This window comes from Acomys minous, assembly GCF_964271855.1.
Source record: "Acomys minous genome assembly, chromosome: 17".
NCBI classification, from domain to species: Eukaryota; Metazoa; Chordata; class Mammalia; order Rodentia; family Muridae; genus Acomys; species Acomys minous.
The window spans coordinates 9,438,868-9,459,417 of record NC_140500.1 but is presented as its reverse complement, the minus strand read 5'-3'; the positions used below and the strand labels follow the sequence as shown (position 1 = coordinate 9,459,417).

At 41.5% G+C, this 20,550-nt stretch overlaps 2 protein-coding genes across 27 annotated transcripts in view; both read left to right on the top strand.

Moving 5' to 3' along the window:
* Nucleotides 1-20,550, top strand: part of PLEKHA5 (pleckstrin homology domain containing A5) — a 183,200-nt gene that overhangs the window by 60,468 nt on the left and 102,182 nt on the right. Inside the window, exon 1 of one of the 26 annotated variants that reach the window (XM_084766230.1) lies at nt 10,013-10,150. The exons of the other annotated variants lie outside the window; for them this stretch is intronic. The gene's annotated coding sequence lies outside the window, so the exon portion shown is untranslated. Of the gene's footprint in view, nt 1-10,012; nt 10,151-20,550 lie in introns of those variants that run through there. 26 annotated transcript variants of the gene reach the window in all.
* Nucleotides 12,985-15,085, top strand: LOC311588538 (transcription factor BTF3-like). Its single transcript, XM_084766283.1, has one exon. The coding sequence runs from the start codon at nt 14,285-14,287 to the stop codon at nt 14,579-14,581; it is 297 nt and encodes a 98-aa protein (XP_084622409.1). The 5' UTR covers nt 12,985-14,284; the 3' UTR covers nt 14,582-15,085.

Genomic DNA, 20,550 nt, shown 5'->3' with positions numbered 1-20,550 from the left:
CAAATCAAAGATCCAAGCTTGTAAACAAACTTTCAGCATAAAAAAAAGCATACTGGTAATGTCTTTGAATGTCTTTTTTTGAAAAAAATCTTGATTAGAAAGGGCCAGAATATAGTGATTTGTAAGAATGTTGCTTCATTAGGCTGGGCTTTGTTTTTTAAGATAATGCATGAATGTTGTTCATGAAGCCAGCATTTGAAAAGTAAATCTGAGCATTATCACAAAGCAGTTTAAATTTTTATCCGTCATTCTACATTAGAAATTAGGACTGAATTTTATTATTTACTTGGAAATCTATTCTGTTTTATGTAGTGTTTTTGTCTTATTGTAATGTAAGTAAGTATAATCCTGAGAATAAAGCCCCTTGGCTGTGTTCTCCGTCCTCTCTGCATTTATTTGCCAGCCGTATGATATGCTGCAGACAAGTTGAACCCTGGAGCTTCTGTGGAGAAGCACGGGGATGTGAAGCTAAGCATTCGTACAGTTACAGTGAGGTGTCTCAGATGAAGTGTGCTTGCACTACTATAGCCCAGTAAATCCTACTGGATCGCTGCTCACTCTCTCATCTCTTTTGCTGTTTTTGTCAAGCTGATATGGAACTCAAAATCCTCCTGTCTCAGTGTCCTGATTGACGAGAGTTGAAGACCTGTTTCTCCTTGCCCAGTACTTTCTTTAACTAAGGAAAATAATGTATTCTGTATAAAGTATATTTTAAGGTTGGTGAATAAAAAAGTATCTGGAGGCACTAGGTTTGGTGATGGATTTCTGTAACCTTAGCACTTGAGAAGTAGAAGTAGGAAGGATCAAGAGTTTGAGGCCAGGTCCTGCAGAACCAAAGCTTCAGGACCTCCCTGACGCAGGGCGACAACAGGACATCCAAGAGGAGTCCGAGTGAGGATCCTGTGTTGATGGAGTGGCAGAAGCCAGAGGTCCCGAACCAGAGCAGTGACTCAGTGCAATGAACATTTGTAAGCAAAGCTGTGTGGACAAAAGAAGAGGTGTAGTGTGTGGCACATTGTGACACACTGCAGCTTCCACAGTGAGATTGAGGGGGAGGGGTACAAGAGCAGAGAACAATTTGGAAGGACGAGGAGAGCATGGGATTTAGGTGCATGATGTGCATTGATGCACAAAGAATCAGTAGAAAGTTTTTAAAAAAATTTTTTTGAGGCCAGCCTAGGTTGTTTGTCAACACTATCTCAAAAAACAAACCAAAAAAGAAAGAAGGAAGGAGAATAGATACCATATATTGGCATTGACAGTATACTAGATATTTTTTAAACATTAGTTCATTTAATGTTTATAATTCCATTCAACACATGAATAAACCAAGCCTTAGAGTCTCTCGCAAAGCTGGCAGGCAGACTAGAACCTGCGTGTGAAAACTCTCCTCCTGTACTTCTTCAAACCTTGCTGACCTGGGTACCTTTTCTTTCTCCACCTCTCTCCCTTTTGTTTTCACTGCCAACTGCAATAACTGATGTAATGATAAATCATAAGGCACAAAAGTACTATGTAGAAAGTGATGTCACCGTGCCTGCTCTGTTGCCCACTCTGCATGGCTTGTGTTTATTCTGTCTTCCATAGTAGTGTCTGTGGTCTAGCCTTCATATCTTCAACAGCTACATGCCGCATTCCACTGCATAGATAAACTTTACTTTCAAGCTGTTCTAGATCATTCTCTTCTGGCCTCTTGTCTTCTTTGTTGCTGTTTACATAATTTTGCCTAGTGAGCATCTGGTATTTGTCTTGCCTACTAAACTAATTGAGATGACTGAAATGTTGAAATACACCCATCTAGTTTTAGATTTAAAAGGACAATAATTTTTGTTCTTTCTATGACGTTAAGTGATATTTTATTGTATCTGAGTTTCTGAAGTTTTCTTTCGGTAAAATTCAATCATAGGATCTTTTTGTAAATTTATTACTTCCAAGGCCCTTTGCATGCCACATGCCAGTGTCATCTGCACCAGCATCCAACCCTGACCTCACGTATGTACACTGAAACAGTGCCTCATGGCGACGCTTAGAAAACAACTTTGCAAACTTTGGAAGCATCCTTAATCTCTCTCCTTTACTCAACAAACTATACCTTCTATTGGCAGACCTAGTTGACACTTCTGCTAAAAGTGTCCAGATATGCTGCCTCCTGTGCCTCTAGCATCCGTCCCCTCTGGGCCACCATCATCTCTCCAATTACCGTAGCCTCTCAGCTTTTCTGAGCTCTGCATTTGGCCTTTTCTGATCCATTCCCCACATTGTAGAAGAACACATCTTCTCAAAGTGTAAACACAAGCAGCTTTCCTGTTGCTCTGAAAGCATGCCCAGATCACTTGCCTGGTCCAAGAATCCAGTACTAGCTGACTTCCAGTATCTCAGACTTCATTACCTCGCCATTTTCTCTCACTCCACTATATTTGGTTCACAAGCCTTCTTTCTTCTCTTTAGAATGCCAAGTTTAGAGTCTAAATTTAGCTTGCCCAATCTGGGCCCCACCCCCCACCCCCACCACCACTTTTATGTCATTAAGTCAGTGCTTAAATACTGTTCCTCAGGGCTTTTTCTGATCCTCCACTCTCAGTCCCCATAGTGCATCTTAGCTCTCTGCATAGCCCTTTCTGTAGTATATTCTCTGATTCCTCCCTGTAGGTTGTAAGCTCCAAGGTGTGCACAAGAGTGTTTGCCACAGACTGTACTCAGCACATGTTCGCAGAATGAATAAACAAAGGGAACAAATTTCTTTTGGAAGTGGTAAGATTTCCACAATACTTAAGGTAATATTCTAGTCATCTCATTAACAATATTCTTAGCAAAACAGGAAAAAACACAACTTCTTGGGTATTAAGTAGTTATTATAATGTCTCAACAGAAAGTAATAATAGTGCTGTCCCAACCCTGGCTTTTCTTTTCACTTACATAATGCAATATTTAATAAATATTTTTATCTTATACCTTTATTCAGAAGCAAAATTGCCTTGTATGTCCTTTATTTTTCTAGTAAAGAATGAGGGTTTTCTGTAGTATAAGTATTGCCTGTAGCAACAGACAACTTAAATGCCAAAATAATGTATAATTAGGTCTATTCATTATCTTGCCACATACTAAGTAGATGCTAAGGATTTATTGCTACAGTAAAAGTCAGTGGTATATTTAAGATTGTTTTATAAAAATTCATTTTTAAAATTACAATTCTTTTTTGTCAGTAGCATATTTATTATGTAGAATTTATACCTTTGCCAAAGACTCCTGTAAATTTATGTGCCCCCACAAAGATCATCCTGTTACTGCTCCCTTCCATTTAACAACCCATGGGGTTCATTTTATTTTTAAGTTTATTCATTTTGTTCTCTGTGTGTTCTGCCTGCGTGCATGTCTTTGTGCCACATGCTGCTTGATAGTCCCTTTGGAGGTCAGAAGAAGGAATCGGATCTCCTGAGACTGAAGTTGTAGATGGTTGTGAACCACCATGTGGGTGCTAGAAACCAAGCCCACGCCCTCTGCAGAGCAACAAGTAATCTTAACCACTGAGCCTCTCTCTAGCTTCTCTAGCCCCTTTAATTTATTATTTTTAAGTGTATGCGTGCGTGGGGCGGGGGTGCGTGTGAGTGCACGGCCCACAGAGGCTAGAAGATGGCTTATGATGCATTGGAGCTGGAGTTAGGGGCAGTTGTAAGCTACCCAGTGTGAGTGCTGGACACAAACTTGGCTCCTCGGGAAGAGCAGAGCACATTCTTCACCACTGAGCCATCTCTTTCGCCCCTCAGTTTCTTCATGGATAGTTGGAGAGTTCTAAATTTTGATAGTTATAAAAAATGAATATTTTAGAAGTCAGACGATTTCCTGTTTTCTACTGCCTTCTGAAGCCCTGGGTGAGGGCTGTAGAAAGCATGAAGAGGAGTCTGGCAGCACTGTACAGAAAGTCAGTGTTCTGCACTGTGTGGCACTGTGTGGGACTGGGGCCATCATTGGTTTGCCTCAAAGAGTGAAATGGTGACAGCAGTGACAGAGGCTGTTGTGAACTAATGGTTTTTCTTCTCATGTTCAAGGTCCTTTGGCCACTGTTCCTCCCCTCATTGATTAAGCCTTCTTTAGACTTCTCATAAATATATGGCAGTATGATCTTGAGGGCCTCTAACTAGTAGCTCAGTAGTCACCCCTAATTATATGAAATTTGATATACTTAGACTCTGAGATCCTCTAATGTTAAGTACTGTGGGGAACATGAGTAAGCCTGCTAGCCACTCTCGGAAGAAACACGGTGGAAGAGCAGAGGTTTTTTGGGAGGAAATTGTATTAACTCTTTCTGTACTTTATAACTAAAGTCTGTCTACATATACTGTAAACAAGCTGAAATTAAAATCTTTTTATCCTTTTTTCCTATCCTTCCTGGGAATGGAAAACTTAATGGAAGTCCCAGGATCTGAGTCAGGGCCTGAGAGTTTGTCATTTTGCAAAACTAGTATAGGGAATGGCATGGCTAAGCTGATGGTGGGTGGGTAAGGGTTTTCCCACAAAAGCCATTCTCAATCTCTGGTTAATTCTCCTCAGGGTGCTTGTTGCCGTCCCCTTCCTCCATTCTTAGCAGATCACCAAACCACCTGGGAGAGAAATAAAGCTGTCAAGTATTAACTTCATTAGCTCTTTTCTGCTTTTTCAACCCAAAGCTGTCTATATCTTGTTTTGTTTTTCGTTACTTATTACTTCTACTCTCCAAAACCAAGGGGAAATTTTTCATGAAGGTGCCACAGGAATTCACTAAAGAAAGTGTAGTTTTTCTACCAATGATGTTACTGGAAAGCCATATGTAAATCAAAACAACAATCCATAGGTCTTTATATAGTGACATCATATACCTGCCTCAGTGTCTCTGAGTGCTGGGATTACAGGCATGTACCACTGTTCTCGGCACATATACAGAAACTTATTGGTGATTGATTATTCACCTTAATTAAGAACAGAAATGATAAAGCTTATGCTTATAAGTTTTAGTCTGATAAAATTTTATTATATGCTAAAAGTCATTAAAGAAAAAAATTTATGTTGTACTTTATCAGTTTCAAGCTTTCGCTTTATGTAATTAGATACTTGAGAGAGCACAAAGCAAGCTACTGACTGGGATTATAATCATCTCTCTGCCAAGGAGTTGATCCACAACTGTAAGAATGCTCAGAACTCAAGGTAACTTTTAAGTAGGCCAAGATGTCAGACATATTCCACAGAGAAAAAACTTGCACATATAGCTAATAAATACATATTACACAAACACAAAAAGACCTTACACACATAGCTAATAAGCGCATGAAAGTGTTCAGTGCCATCAGACTTCAGGGTATTACAAAGTGAAAACACCCAAGCCCACTGGTGCTCTTACACCAGTGGATAACTGGGAACACTCTTAGGATAACTGGGAACACTGTTACACTGGTGGATAACTGGGAACACTGTTACACTGGTGGATAACTGGGAACACTGTTACACTGGTTTATAACTGGGAACACTGTTACATTGGTGGCGGGAATATGCAGCAGTATAACCACTTGGAAAGAAGCTGTCAGTTTCTGAAAAGGTTATTTCTGAGCCTCGTTGTACGATGCCACTCCCATCCATCTACTCAGGATTGAACCACGTTTGCATAAAGATTTGTGCTAAGATGTTGGTAGTGTCATTATTCCTCATAGCCTCAGAATGGACATGGGTGCCATCTCCTGCCCAGATGCTATGAAGGGATAACAAATGGGCAGTATCTACACAATAGTATACTACCCAGAAATCAAAAGAAAGCAATAGCTGATAGTACAGTATGAGTAAACTTGAAGCCCTAGAGAGGGTGGTTTCTCTAATATCTCTCTGAACCTTACAATTTAAGGAGATTCTCCACAGTTGTGTGGCCTCACACAGACAGACTGGAGACTTTTGAAGTGAGTGAGTGAGTGCGTGTGCAGTATGTGCATGTTTTTTCATATTCCTCAGCTACCCCAGATGACGCTGCTGCAAGCCTGTGCTAAACAGAATAACCACAAACTGTAGTACAGCGCACACAGCACCAAGTGTGAGTCCTGACACTCTGCAGAGGGAGTCTTAGTAAGAGCCATGCATGGGAGGGGAGGAAAAATGTAAGATCTGTCTCTCATCTACTCAGGTTACCCGGGAGCCCAACACTGCTCTACAAGTACAGCAAATTGTAGGCAAAACTCATGGAGGCTGGACATAGGGGTGCAGGCTTGTCATCAAGCCTGGGGCATCATGAGCCTGAGGCTAGCCTGGGTAGCATAGTGAGATCCTGCCTCAAAATAGCAACAAAAAAGATCTCTTCTCGATTCTTACATTCCCACCCTTGGCTACGTGTTGATTAAAAAAATACATAATTAAATATTCAGAGAACACATGATTGTCAGAGGAATGGATGATATCTTTGTTGAATTCTTTAAGCATTCATCCTTATTGGGAAATATTTGTTCTGGACTTTGCTGGTAGGAAGGGTAAGCCAGTCAATTAAAGAATGATTACGTAACATAGAGATTGATGAAACAATAACAAAAGTATAGCAGTGTGCACTGTCAAAGATTGAGCAGGCAGCCGCAAACTCACAGCTGCTGCCTACATAGTGTAACCGTGGCGCACAGAAAAGGCCTGTGGCTACTGTGGACAGTAAGGTAGAACGTATAAAAGAGGAAAAATGATGCTGAAGGGCAGTGAGGTGGTGTGGAGAGACGTAACTGGTGGGATGAAAGAGAACAGGACTGTGCCTGTGCTGCTGTGCTCCTTCTTCACCTGTCCGCGCTGCTCGGCGTAAAGGATGCTTGCCATCTGCTTCCAGATTCCTCTCAGAATAGTTAGCTTCCCTCTCTCTTGTCCTAGTGTTGGCACCATCTTTGTTCATGCAGCTGGTGTCACTGCTCTCGTCCCCGTCTAGGTCCCGGGGCCTCTGTCCTTCTTGTCCTTCCTCTCCATTCCCTTAGTGTTCATCTAGGCGTTTCAGAACTTCACCCCTAAAAGCACAAGCAATTTTCCTTCTCAAAGTGCTTTACACTCCCTCTAGACTTTCAATCAGTTTGTGACTCTTGGTCCTTGCTTTTATCTTTTGTTCTTTCTCTTCTAGACTTTTTCTTCAAAGATAGAATATTCTGCAGCTTCCCACAGGCTGAAAGCTCCAAAGCTCTTTGGCAGTAAGAATGCTGGAGAAAATGTTTTGTTGGTAGTTTTCTTTGAACTTAACAAAGTTTTCCCTGGGAAAGTGTTAAAATTAAATGTAGTTGTATGTACTTCTCTCTCTGGTCCTCTTGCAGCCCTCAGTCTGGAGGTTGAACCTAAGGTCTTGCAGAAGCTGGCAAGTACTTTATCCACATTACATCTTTAGTCCTTGATTTTTAAAAATTATTTCAGACTGTGTATGTATGTATATGTCTTTGTTGATGTGTGCATTTGAGTGTGGGTGTCCAGTGTAGATAGATGCTGGGAGCTAAACTTGGTTTATTTGCAAGGGCAGTATGTCCTCCTAACTACAGAGCCATCCTCTGCTCTTCATTGATTGAGTGATTTTGAGGTAGTATCTTTTATGTACCTCTTGCTGGCCTTGAACTTGCTATATAACCAATTTGCAATGTTTATTGTATTTCTTTTTTAAAAATACATTTATATTATTACACATATATAAAATAAACTACATATAGCAAGAAGAACCATGAAACAATCAGGAATTATATAAATGTTAGATTCATAGTGATTTGGCTACTTGTATTTGGTAAACTTGAAGAAAACATCTTTCCTATCTTGGTGTGTCTAAAATTCTGAATGAAAATCAATATCTATCATTTCTCCTCTCTATCAACGTAAAACATATATCTTGACTTAAAAACATCTTAACCCCTAAACAACTAAGCTTAGTTGTAAGACTAAACTATCTGGTCTTCACCACCTCAGAGACTTGAGAAGAAATATAACTTAATTACCTGAGTAAACAGGAAGTGTGGTGTAGCAGCTTCCAAAATGAAAAACTGACAGAGACAGTTTGCTGCCTGAACAGTCACCCAAAACTCTCTATAATGTTGGAGCATCATCTACAGCCTTCTGGCCCAATATATCTGACAGACATATTTGTGAGTCAAGAGCTATTAAGGATTTTCTTACCCTTTTTGGCAGAGTTTGGAAAGTGCCATTGCAGGCTGTTTAGGATAATTAAGTAATACAATATAATGGTTAGTTGATCAAATCATTTCATGCCAATTACTAATCGGTCTATTTTTGTCACAAGAATATATCCATCCTAGATTTAGCAGATATGATTCTATAGATAGATAAGGTCTTCAAAAACCTCAGAGCACTACAGAATATTGCATTTAAAGATGTTTTTATTATTTTAAAAATTATTTGACAAGGAGACAGGTTAACTCCTGGCAACACCCAGCCTTCCACAAAGAGGATGATGAGCATCAAAGAACCTCCTCATGGAGATGGCTTCAAATGTGACAAACAAGCCACTGGGCAAAATGTCTTCATTTCTACCACAGACAGAATTCTGCCTAAAAATAGGCAAGCTTGGATGCAGGCAGAGTCGACAGCCAAGACTGTCTTGATCTCACAATCCTCCTTTCTCTGTCTTCTTAGTTCTGGGATTACAGGGTAATATCTTATTTTTAAAATGCTGGTATCCTAACCTGTGCCCACTTAATGATAGAGTTAGCTTCATTCCATCACAGGCTTGCTGCCTTCTTTGTGTCAAGTGTCAGATGCGTCCTACAGATGTTTCCTGGTTTTGCTTGTCTGCCCAGAGGGAAAATGGGAAGTGGGCGTGAAAGAGTGTGGTTGAGTTTTGCTGGACTGGATTGAACTGAAGCAGTGATAAATCTCCATCCTCCCAAAGTCCATGGCTGTTGCCACAGTTCACCCAACAAACCACAGTGAACCATTTATGTTCTAATAGAAATGCATATGTATAAACTCAAGGGTTTCTATCATTTTTATAAAACTTGTTCTTTAAAATACGCAGTTTTGCCTAGAGTGGCGGCACACAGCTTTAATCTCAGCATAGAGGGGGAGGGGGCAGAACTCTCTCTGAGTTACAGATCAGCCAGGACAGTCAGATACACGCACGCGGGCGCGCGCACACACACACACACACACACACACACACACACACACACACCAAAAAACAAGTTTTAGAAAATTCTGTTTTCTACACTTAGCAATATTTGGGTCATGCCGGCTGTTGTGTAACACCATCTATAATTTATTATATAATCTGTAGGTTAGAAAAAAAATCAACTTTAACTTGAGGTTAGCAAACACTGGCGCAAATGTGCATCAGCATTTCAGCTCACTGCTGTTTACACAGGAGAAGTTAAACACCTTTAGAAAAACTAAAAACCACCAAGGTGCGTGCGAGTAAGGCTGAGAATACAGAGCAAGCATAGCAGTGGGGAGCGGCAGCGCCTGCCTCCCAGGCAGGAGGACAGACCTCGGAGTGGATCCTAGTTTGTTTGCTTTATCAGTGCTTGTATTTACGTTTGGGGGCATATCTTAGATGTCTTAAAATTGCAGTTTTCTTCAGCATCTTGGCATATTGTGTTGACAGTTGAGTATTGACACTTGGGTCTGGAGATGGCATAGCCAATAAGAGCATTGCTGTGCTTGCAGAAGACCCAGTTTAGCTCACAGATGCCTGTCGTTTCAGCTCAAGAGAGATCTAAGTCTCTCTCCTCTGCCCCCAGTACTCATGTGCACAAGTCCACACAGAGACATATAACTAAAAATAAGATAAATCTTTTTAAAATGTTGAAACATGAGGGTGTGCTTTAATAAAAGTGCAGGAGTGTTTCGTGCTTAGAACAGCAAGTTAAATGAAGCCCCGAGACGGTGGAGCTAAAGTCCAGCCTGTTGGCACGGCAGTGTGTGGAGTGAGTACAGCTGATGGCCTCTGAGAGTGCAGCGCTCTGAGTTTGTTCGGAAGTAGGTCATTGCCTGCTGAGATACCAAGTTATTTAAGTTAGACACCGAGCATGCTCATAGGAGGGACCTGCTCCAGAAGATTGCAGTGTGCTTCAGCTTCTGGTGGAAAGAGCAGGAAGAAGAACGCGGTGTCATCCATCTGTCAGAAAGCAGAAGCCCTCGCTGAGGAGCAGAGCACGGCTTCATAAACAAAAGACTGTCTTTGGTGAGTGAATGGTTTACTCTGCTTTGTCTGTTCCCAGGAGGCTGCCTGTTTTTACTTACATATGCAGCTCGTTTTGTGCTGAGCCGAAGCTGTATGTAGTTAATGCACACCACTCTGGAAAAAATTCCTCTGCTCTCTCAAATCTGATCCTTCGTAAACACTGCCAGGTTATTTGTGAGGTGACAAGCTTACAAACCACTGTGACAATACTTCCCCATGCCTTCCACAGATAGCATTGCTCCTGTGGTGGTGGAGCTGTGTACCGAGACCATTCAGGCAGTTTAGCATTCTTGTTTTTCACTGCTCTTGCTTTATAGTGAAATCATAACTTTTGCCTTTACAATTCTATGCTGTATTTGCTAAAGTAATAAGTAAGACTTGTTTAGAATAAGATCAGTTACTGAATGAAAATAAGAGGGTAGTTACAGTAATATACATATTAACTAGGTGGTTCAAAACTAAAAGTTTGCTTGGCAATACAACTAGTCATGTAAAATTGTGTAAAGAAAAATGAAAGTGGCAGCACATTGTAAAGTGTGCTACAATTCCATATCCATGTTTGGACTCCTCTCTGTTTTAGTTACTGCATTAACTATGCAAGTGTTCGGAACAATGTTCCACTGGTTTTAGTTGCTTGCTAGGAAGATAATCTTAAGTAATTTCCAATTTTCTTAATCCAAAGTGTTTGTTTTAGTATGAACTTAAAAGAAAGGTGCTTTATCTGTTTCCACATATATTACTCTTAAGACACCAGGTTATATTTATAATCTTTTATTGTTGTGTTTAATGAACACTGTGCGTAACTATTTGGAATAGATAAGTTGACTATCAAGTCTTCTGGGTATTCTGGAGTTTCAAATTCTACCTCTGAGCTTGGGATAAGTGCTATAGCTTTTGAGAGAAAGCATAAAATCACCATATATCTTTCCTTGGGGAAAACTGTGTTGTACATCTGAATGTCAGGTAGGGAATTTGCAGTTTAGCGGGTACTTTGAAGAGCTCTAGAAAGACTGTGGGGGGAGAATACTGAAGGCTCAGTGCTGCCACGTGCCAGGCAGTTATGTGATGCTTTCCTAAAATACCTCTATTTTTTTTAACTGCCCCCGCTATGCCATTTTCCAGGATTGGCGCATGGGAAGGAGGTGGGTGTGCCTTTAAGCTTGGAGATTCATAAAGAGAAGGTTAGTGGTTAGACATGGGGATGGGTGAAAGGTGCTCAGGAAATGTGTCCTGTTTCTCCACACTGTCTCCTGCTCATGACCTTGGGTACCAAAAGTATCATTTGCTGCACTTATTTTTAGTAAGACTGCTGGGTAAATAGCACGTTCTATAAGGTGTCTACTGTGTTCATTGCCTGTACTGTGCCTGGATGCAAAACACATAGCTGCTAGAGACACTAAGCAGCTCCACTTTTACGTATTTTTCTGACTTCTTCTGGAGTGATGATGGGCCCTGTGGTCAAGTCAACTTGAAAAAAAGCAAGCTATGACAGCTTTTACACAGAGTGTGGCCTTTTCCCGTCCTGCTCGGGGACTTAATTTCTCCTGGAATATAGTTGGCTTTGAAAAGAAAAACTATACAAGCCATTAAATATTTGACAGGCATTCTGATGATCCAAGCAGGAGCTCTGCTCAGTATGGAGGTGAGAGGCTGCCTTACAGGGGAAGAGTTCCAAGACCTGTGCATGGTGAGCCTTAGCTAACAGGGCCAGGAGCATGCTAAAACCACTTTCTTAAAAGATGGGTGCTGCCCTAACCAAGGTTTGCCCAAAACCACAGTTTTTGGGTTTTGGTTTTTGGGTGTTTTGTTTTGTTTTGTTTTGTTTTGTTTTGTTTTGTTTTTGGAAGCCGGTTAGAAGCATAGACAAATACTGTATGAATATTGTACAGTGAAATAGTGATCAAGGAGACGCTTCTATAGTTCTCACAAGTTTTTCTTCCTCTTAGCCTTCAGTCACGTGTGGCAGGCACACCTGAGAACCAGTACTCAGGAGACAGCGGTGGTCCGGGACAACCTGGGTGGTAAATGGCCAGATTGTGGCTTTTGAAGGCAAATAGTAATAATAATAATAACAACAACAACAAGGATTTCATTGACTATTCCTGTCAAACAAATCTTCAGAAGATGTTGTTTGTAGTAAGAAAGGAAGTAGCTTTTGCAGTCTGGTAGACCTAGACCTGACCCATGTCCTGCCACTTGTTACTTCATGTGGCTGTCTGCATCTCACTGATCTTGCCCCGCCCCCCACACACACACACTATAAACAGAAATGTCTAAATTTTTTTAACATGAGAAAGTCAAATTATATATTTTAGGATGGCGTTAGTAGAAAAGAGCTGATTAAATAAATATTGCCTTAGTTTCATAATTAGAAAATGTTACCGTTCTTGTTTTTTAAACCAGTCTGACTAAAGCATATTTACTTATTTAAAATGATTTATTTATGTGTTTTGCATGTACGCCTGCATGCCAGTAGGGGGCATCAGGTCCCATTATAGATGGCTGCAGGAAATTGAACACAGGACCTCTTGAAGAGCAGCCAGTGCTTTTAAATGCTGAGCCATCTCTCCAGCCCCCAAGCATACTCACTTATAAACAATAATATACTTTGGATTTTTCTTTTGTTATATTTATTTATGTGTATGAATATTTTGCTCAAATGTATGACATTGGGTACTGGGAATCAAAACCAGATCCTCTGCATGAACAGGGGTTCTTTACCACTGAGCTATCTCTCCATAACAGTGAGAGAGGTGGGGGAGCGGGAGGGACAGAAAGAGCATAGAATGTAAACCCAGCTTTATTTTGAGCTGGGTTTTTTTTTTGTTTGGTTTTGTTTGGTTTTTGGTTTTTGGTTTTTTCGAGACAGGGTTTCTCTATGTAGCCTTGGCCGTCTTAGACTTGCTTTGTAGACTAGACTGGCCTCAAACTTACAGAGATCCTCCCGCCTCTGCCTCCTGAGTGCTGGCAGTGCCAGCTTTGAGCTGGTTTTGTTTTATTTTATTTTGGCTTTTAAGACAAATCTCCTGTAGCCAGTGATGGCCTTGAACTCTGATCCTTCTACATCTATCTCCTAAGAGCCAAAGTTACCTCCAGTCCTGGTTCCATGTTAACTTTCTAGAGTGGTTGTAAACTGCTGTGTGCTCCAGCTGTAGCCTGCATGGTGAAAGGCATGACTAAGCTTTACGCTGCCTTAGCCAGGTGTTAGGGTGCACTCCTGTAGTCCCACCACTTAGGAAGCAGGAGGACCAGAAGATTATGATCATCCTTGGTTATATAAAAACTTCAAGACCAGCCTGGGCTAGACCCTGTCTCTAAAAATAACACCCCCCCCCCAAAAAAAAACAGACCACAACCTTTTAGTTACTTATTTTTACTATTTTTAATTATATGTATGTGTGTGTGCACATGAATGCAGATACCCACAAATGACAGGGTTGTCAAATGCCCCTGGAGCTGGAGTTGTAGGTGGCTGTGATGTGTGCCCTGGGAACTGAACTCAGATCATCTGGGAGAGCAGAGTGTGTGCTTAACCATTGAGCCATCGCTCCAGCCCACAAGTTTTTTTTAACCCAGGTGTTTTTATGTTACTATATCAGCCATGTTAACTAAAATTACGTTTAGGTGAGTATGAATTCCTCATCTAGTGGTTGGCATCCACCAAATGTAGATTTGCTTGGTTTCACTCTGTTGGGGGCAGGGTGGAAAGCTAGAACTCTTTTTGTGATGATTGTTGTTCTAATAAAACCACTAAGAATCAAACTGGGCCAGGCATGGTGAGCATGCCTTTAATTCCAGCATTCTGGAAAGCAGAGGCAGGTGGATGGCTGTGAATTTGAGGCCAGCCTGGTCTATAAAGCAAGTCCAGGACAACAGGGCTACACAGAGAAACCCTGTCTTGAAAAAAAAAATCAAACTGAGCTAGCTGCCATCTTGCATCCCCACTGGTCTGCCCGCCCTGGGCATGAACCCTAGTCCCCCGTACATTGGTGAGAAAAGAACTGCTTGCAGAAAGAAGAAGGTGGTTCACAGAACAGCCACAGCAGATGATTAAAAACAAAAACAAAAACAAAAACTGCAGTTCTCCTTAAAGAAGTTAGGGGTAAACAATATCTGTGGTATTGAAGAGGGAACATGTTTACAAACCAAGAAATACTGATCCATTTTAACAACCCTAAAGTGCAGGCATCTCTGGCAGCAAACACCTTTACCATTACGGGCCACACCGAGACAAAGCAGCTGACAGAAATGCTTCCCTGCATCCTAAACCAGCTTGGTACAGACAGGATGACTAGTATAAGGAGGCTGGCTGAAGCTCCGCCCAAACAGTCTGTGGCTGGGAAAGCACCACTTGCTACTGGAGAGGATGATGATGAGGTTCCAGATCTGGTGGAGAATTTCGATGAGGCTTCTAAGAACGAGGCAAACTGAATTGAGGCAGCTTCTGAAGAAGGTAACACTTGCAGAAGTTACGAGAGCTGCTATTTTATAGCATGGCTGCTTTTTAAAATTCTTTTGTTTATGGATCTGATAAAATTTAGATCTCTAATATTTTTAACCCCAAGCCCTCTGGACACTGCAGCTCTTTTCAGTTTTTGCTTATACACAATTCATCTTCACAGCAAACTAAGCTGAAGAAGCCTGGGAATAAAGTTTGGAAAAGGTTAACAAAATTCTTTGCCTAGTTTCAAAAAAAAAAAATCAAACTGAAGCCAGACAATGGTAGCCCACGCCTTTATCCCAATTCTTGGGAGGCAAAGGCGGGTGGATTGTTTGAGTTCTGAGTTCCAGGCCAGCCTGGTCAACAAAGCAAGTTCCAAGGCAGCTAAGGCTACACAGATAAACCCTGTCTTACAAAGCCAATAAATAAATAAATGAGCAAATGAAATTTGCATAAGAATCAGAGTGAGATTATTAGATACTATTGTGTAATTCAGTTCTAAACTCCAAGGCCCATGAATGAGGCCACCCAGTATAACTCTTCATGAGCAAGGCTGGTCATCTGTCACACTGGCAAAGAATGCGTCAAGTAGTACCTCTCCATAGTCCTATACTTTGTCTTCTCTCTGGTATATTTCTTCTAAGAATGGCTTTTTGGCAAATTTAAGGTGATTCAGCTGAAATGATATAAAAGTATATTTTAATAGCTCTCAGGTATGATGGGCATCTTAGTGCTCAGTTGCTGTGAAGGGATTCCGTGACCATGGCAAACTCTTATAAAAAGACATCTTTTAATTGGGGCTGGCTTACAGTTTCAGAGGTTTGGTCTATTGTCGTGGTGAGAAGCATGGTGATGTGCAGGCAGACATGGTGCCAGAGAAGCTGAGAGTTCTGTGTCCAGATCTGTGGGCATCAGGAAGAGAGAGACACTGGGGCTGGCTTTCAGAACCTTAAAGCCCACCCTCCAGTGACAGGCTTCCTCCAGCAAGGGCTCTACTGTTCCCTTCCAAGGGGTGCCAATCTCTGATGACTAAGTGTTCAAATATATGAGCCAGTAGGGGCCACTTGTGTTCAAACCACCACAGTAGAATCATTAGAAGTACGTGATTCTTCACCTAACCTAACTCTAGCTAAGCCAGTTAAGCATGGCTCCTAACCATACAGAAAGTGTTATCTGCAACCTAACCTCAGTCTGGAATGGCCTCGGCGTTCTGATGGTGCCCTTCAGTCAATCTCTCTTGATTGTAGCTCTTTGGTGGCTCCATATGGATTCTTTCTGCATTAAAGTTGTTTCATCATTTCTTTTTCTTGAGGTCATTTTGGTTTTCCTCACATTTGTCTACGCTCAGATCTAGATCTTTGCTAACAACTGTCTCATATGAATCCTTCATGTAGCCAGATGCTATAGTCGAGTGGGCTTTGAATGTGGTCCCCACTCAAGTGCTAGATAGAAGCTCAGTCCCCACAGTGGAGAGGTGTTAAGGGGGTGAAGCTCTTAGAGGCAAGGTCTAGTGAGTGATTGGTTGGACCATCTCAGGTTTAATGGGGTTTGTTGGGCTCTGGCACAAGATTGGGTTGATGTAGAAAGAAGTTCGGTCCCTGAGTTTCTCACTGTCTTGCCATGTGATCTCATCCACATATGCTTCCACTACTGTAATCTGCCTGGAGATCCTCATCAGTGGCCAAACAAACAGTACTTGGACTTTCTGCTTCTAAAACACTAAACCAAATAAATCTCTTCCAGCCGTTAGTGTTTTGTTACAGAAACAGAAAACAGAATGTGTGCATTTGTTTCCAAATAATTCTCTCTTGGACCAGAGCTAGTAAGATGACCCAGTGGGTAAGCCACTTGCTACACAAGCTGGCTATATGAATTTGATCCTTGCAGTCCACAAAAAAGTGTAAGGAGAGAAACTCCTTCAGAAAGTTGTCCTCTGTACTCCACACATACCCACAGTAAAGCACTATAATAATAGTAATAAAGTTTAGAGACGAAAAGCAAGGACTCATCTAAAATAAAAGGCAATAACAGGACAAACCTTCTTGGTTTTGGTTTTGGTTTTGGGACTGTCTCAAGTTATCCAGGCTTGGAACTGAAGGTCCCAGATCTTCCTGCCTCCAGCAATTCTGGGTTCATAGGCATTCAGAACCTTCTTTTCTTCCCACATAGAAATGCCATTCTCCTGTGCCCCTCCGTTATTGGGGGGAAGGCCATCAGATTCTATCTTATCGAGAGTGAATATTTCATTTGACAAACTGTTGGTATGCTTCCTTACATCTGTCACAAGTTATCATTGGAGTCTAGCCTTTAAAATGGTTTGAGCTGAGTGCTGAAGAAATGTCTCCGTGGTTAAGATCACTGGCTGCTCTTACGGGGGACCTGGATTTGATTTCCAGCAACCACATGGTTCCCAACCATCTGTAACTCCAGATGCCTCCCAGGACACCAGGTATGCATGTGGTACACAGATATCCATGCAGGCAAAAGATCATACATAAGTATTTTTTATAAAATTACTTGGATTGCAGTATATACCATAATCCTCAGCAGCTCTTCAACTAAATGTGTGTATCCCTCCCTTCATTCCCATTTTGAGTGCTGAATTGCTTTTCTTTCTTGTGATACATGACTTCTTCCCTGGTATCTTGAATGCTGCTAGGGAGGTTGAAAATAGCCTTTATCTGCCTTGTCAGTGAGATAGCTGTTGGTTGCCCTGCTGTTCTACTCACTCACTTCAGGGACTTTTTGATTGGTTTTCTTTAAGAAATTGATAATTAGATTTAGTTGCAACTTGTCTTGTGTTCTAGCATCCCTGTTAAATTTGAAAACTAACTTGAATAACAATTTCCCTTGCTTTTAACCTAGTGACTGTGTGTACTCACCAGCACTCATTTATTCTGAGGAGGGAGTATGCAAATGCTAATGCATGTTTGGCCAAGGCCTCCTGTTCTCAACTGCTTAGGGGCAGGCTATAGGTGAGCTGGTTGTCATAGCCCATCCAGTATGTGATCACTGAAGGTTGATCTTACTTGATCAATATTACTTCCCCTGTGGCTGAGAGATTTCTTATTGAGTTTGATATTTGGTGGGTTATTAGCTATATTTAAACAAAAGTAACATTTTAGACATTGAATGTGCAATTAGCAAACGTAAAATAAAATAAAATAAAAAAATACACGTCCGAGCAAAATCTTTTTAAGAATAATATGAGATTTCTAATATTTTTCAAATATAAATTGAAAATACTTTGGAGGCTGGGTAGAGTTTTCAGTGGGTAAGAGTGCTTGCTCTGCAAGTATGGGGGCCTGAATTCAAATACCCAAGATGCACCTAGAAAGCTCGACATGGTTGCATGTGTCTATCATTCCAGCAACTCCCGCCCACCCAGCTTATCTATCTGAAAGGCTAAGCCTCCAATTCAGTGAAACTCTGTCTTAAGGCAACAGGTGGCAAGCTTTGTATGGTGTCTACATGGGCACTGCTGGCACATACATATACCACATACACAAATAAAACAAGTAAATAGATTAACTCTACTTTGCAAAGATATGAAGTCACAGATCTTGAATGTGGAGTCTCTACTGAATAACAGGAGAATTCCCCCTAGACATCATTTGGCTTAGAAGAGTTTCCATGGAAAAAGTTCCAGCTTAGTTTAAGAAATTCAGTGGTCACTATCTTCTTAGAGTGGAGTCATCTTGGTGGCTGTTTGATAAATAGCTGTGTTCTGTCTGACACAAAACTTTGGGCTTTTTTCCCCCTTGCTTACATAAAACATGATATTTCCTTTGTCTGTTAAAAAGTAGATACATCTTAGATAAAACTATTTGAACTTGGCGCTATACCTTTCCCTTGAGAAAAATCCCTGAAATGTATAGGTCAGTGAGAAAACATGATTTGTCTACTAAAGGCAATTTTATAAATGCATCAGGACCCTTCGTTTTCAGGGCAAGTTGCTAGTGGGGCAGGGTTGGGGAGGGGAGAGAGCGAGCACACAGTAGCAGTTAATATCTTAGCTAGCTGTGCATCCAGGAAATGGAAAAATGAATCTTAGAAAGTAGGGCCAAAGCCCTTCCCATGTAAACAAATATAAATCTTAAGGCAAATAAGAGGAACATTGGCAAAGCCAGCGTGGTTTCTTCCTGTTTGTGACCACTACAGCCCTCATTTGTTGCACTTTTTTTTTTTTTTCTCTACTACACTAAGAGCTAAGAATTTAAAATTTGGGGATAGTTAAGTATCTTTTGAGCCTGGTAGTGGTGGCAGCACTGGGAAACACCTGTAATCCCAGCACTCATGAGGCAGAGGCAGGCAGATCTGAGGCCAGTATGGTGTACAGAGCAAGTTTCAGGATAGCCAAGGTTACAGAGAAACCTTCTGTTTCAAAAAACAAAACAAACAGAAAATTTGCCCTCCCAGAAGAAGCTGTAATGTAGCAAACAACTGTAAGCCCAGCACTGGAAAGCTGAGACAGGTGATTATGGATGTAAGGCCAGCTTGCACTTCATAACGACTTCTGTCTGAAATCAATTTAACAGCATTTGGATTTTGATTGGGAAGCCAGAATTTTAATGAGTGTCCAAGGCCAGTGGTACATAATGGAGGGTGAGTTCCCTATCTGGAGACTTGAAGGAAGTTGTGCATTCACACAGCTGCAGCTAAGACTGAGTTCCTGTGCAGATGACATGGTGCTCAGGGCAGTGATGGAGCAGGTGGCTTGAGGAGGGGACAGCCCTTTAGATTAGTTGCTGAAGAGAGTGAACACGAAGGGCTGCTGCCAACTTTGTTTAGGGCCACCAAAGCCTCACAGCAGGCATTGCTGATCCCATCAGCTAGCTGCTGCCTTTCATTTGAAACAATCATGTTTCTTTGTTGTTTCTTTTCCTTCAAAATGTATTTGCTCCCAAAGTCTGTTTCTTTTACAGAATCTGCCTCTCCCTGTCCTGTTAAGCTTGTTAAAAGATAGTTTTCTCACTGTGAAGTATAAAGTGTTATGGATTGAAAACAAAGAGAAGCTACACTCATACATACACATTAGTCACTGCCTGGCTCTTTACGTCTCTAATGTAAACGTGGCCAACAAAAATGCGACTGTGACATGCTGGCATCTGAAAGTGTGCTCAAGTGTGAATGGGTGTGAGTTGTACAAGAGTCCTTTGGGTAACAATACTTCTACCGTCACCCCACCAGAAACTTCAAGTTGCATTTTCTTTTTTAAGCTTTGAAGCATTTTTATATTTGAAACAATGTCTTCATGGCCTCCTTAGAGCATATCATTAAGTACAGACAGTACTCAGGGGCCCTCAAGTAGTACAACCCTTCTAGTAGTCAGGTTATATTTGTGTGTGTGTGTGTGTGTGTGTGTGTGTGTGTGTGTGTGTGTGTGTGCGCGCGCGCGCGCACGCGCATGCGCGCGGGGGTTTGTTGGTTTTTCCAAGACAGTTTCACCTTGTGGCCTAGGCTGGTCTTGATCCCAATTCTGTTCTTTCTGTCTTGGCCTTCTGAGTACAAGGATTACAGATGTGCAACCACAACTGGCTAGATGAGTAAATTGTGTGAGGTAAATCCTAAATAGTCTAATAATCCCAGCAAGGCAGAGGCAAGTGGATCTCTGAGCTTGAGGCCAGCCTGGTCTATGTAGTGAGTTCCAGGCTAGTCAGGGCTGTGCAGAGAGACCATGTCTCAAATATCCAAACAAGCAAACATAAAGCAGTCGAATGGATTTTAGACACAATTTCTCAGAAATGTGGGAAACAAAGGTGGACCATGGCGTTTTCCCTCAGATTCCATTTGTATCCTACTCTTGTCTTGTACGCCTGCTGCTGCTGTCTACCTGCTACAGTTCCTCTTAGTCTTCAGTCCTGAGGTGAGCCCAGGAATGCCAGGCCAGCCTGGGCTACATAGATCCCATTTTTGAAGCAAAACATCCTTTTCTTTTACATTCAGTTCTTTCTGATGT

Excerpts from the sequence above, each read along its gene's own strand:
- LOC311588538 (XM_084766283.1), top strand. The coding sequence starts at position 14,285 with ATGTTTACAAACCAAGAAATACTGATCCATTTTAACAACCCTAAAGTG.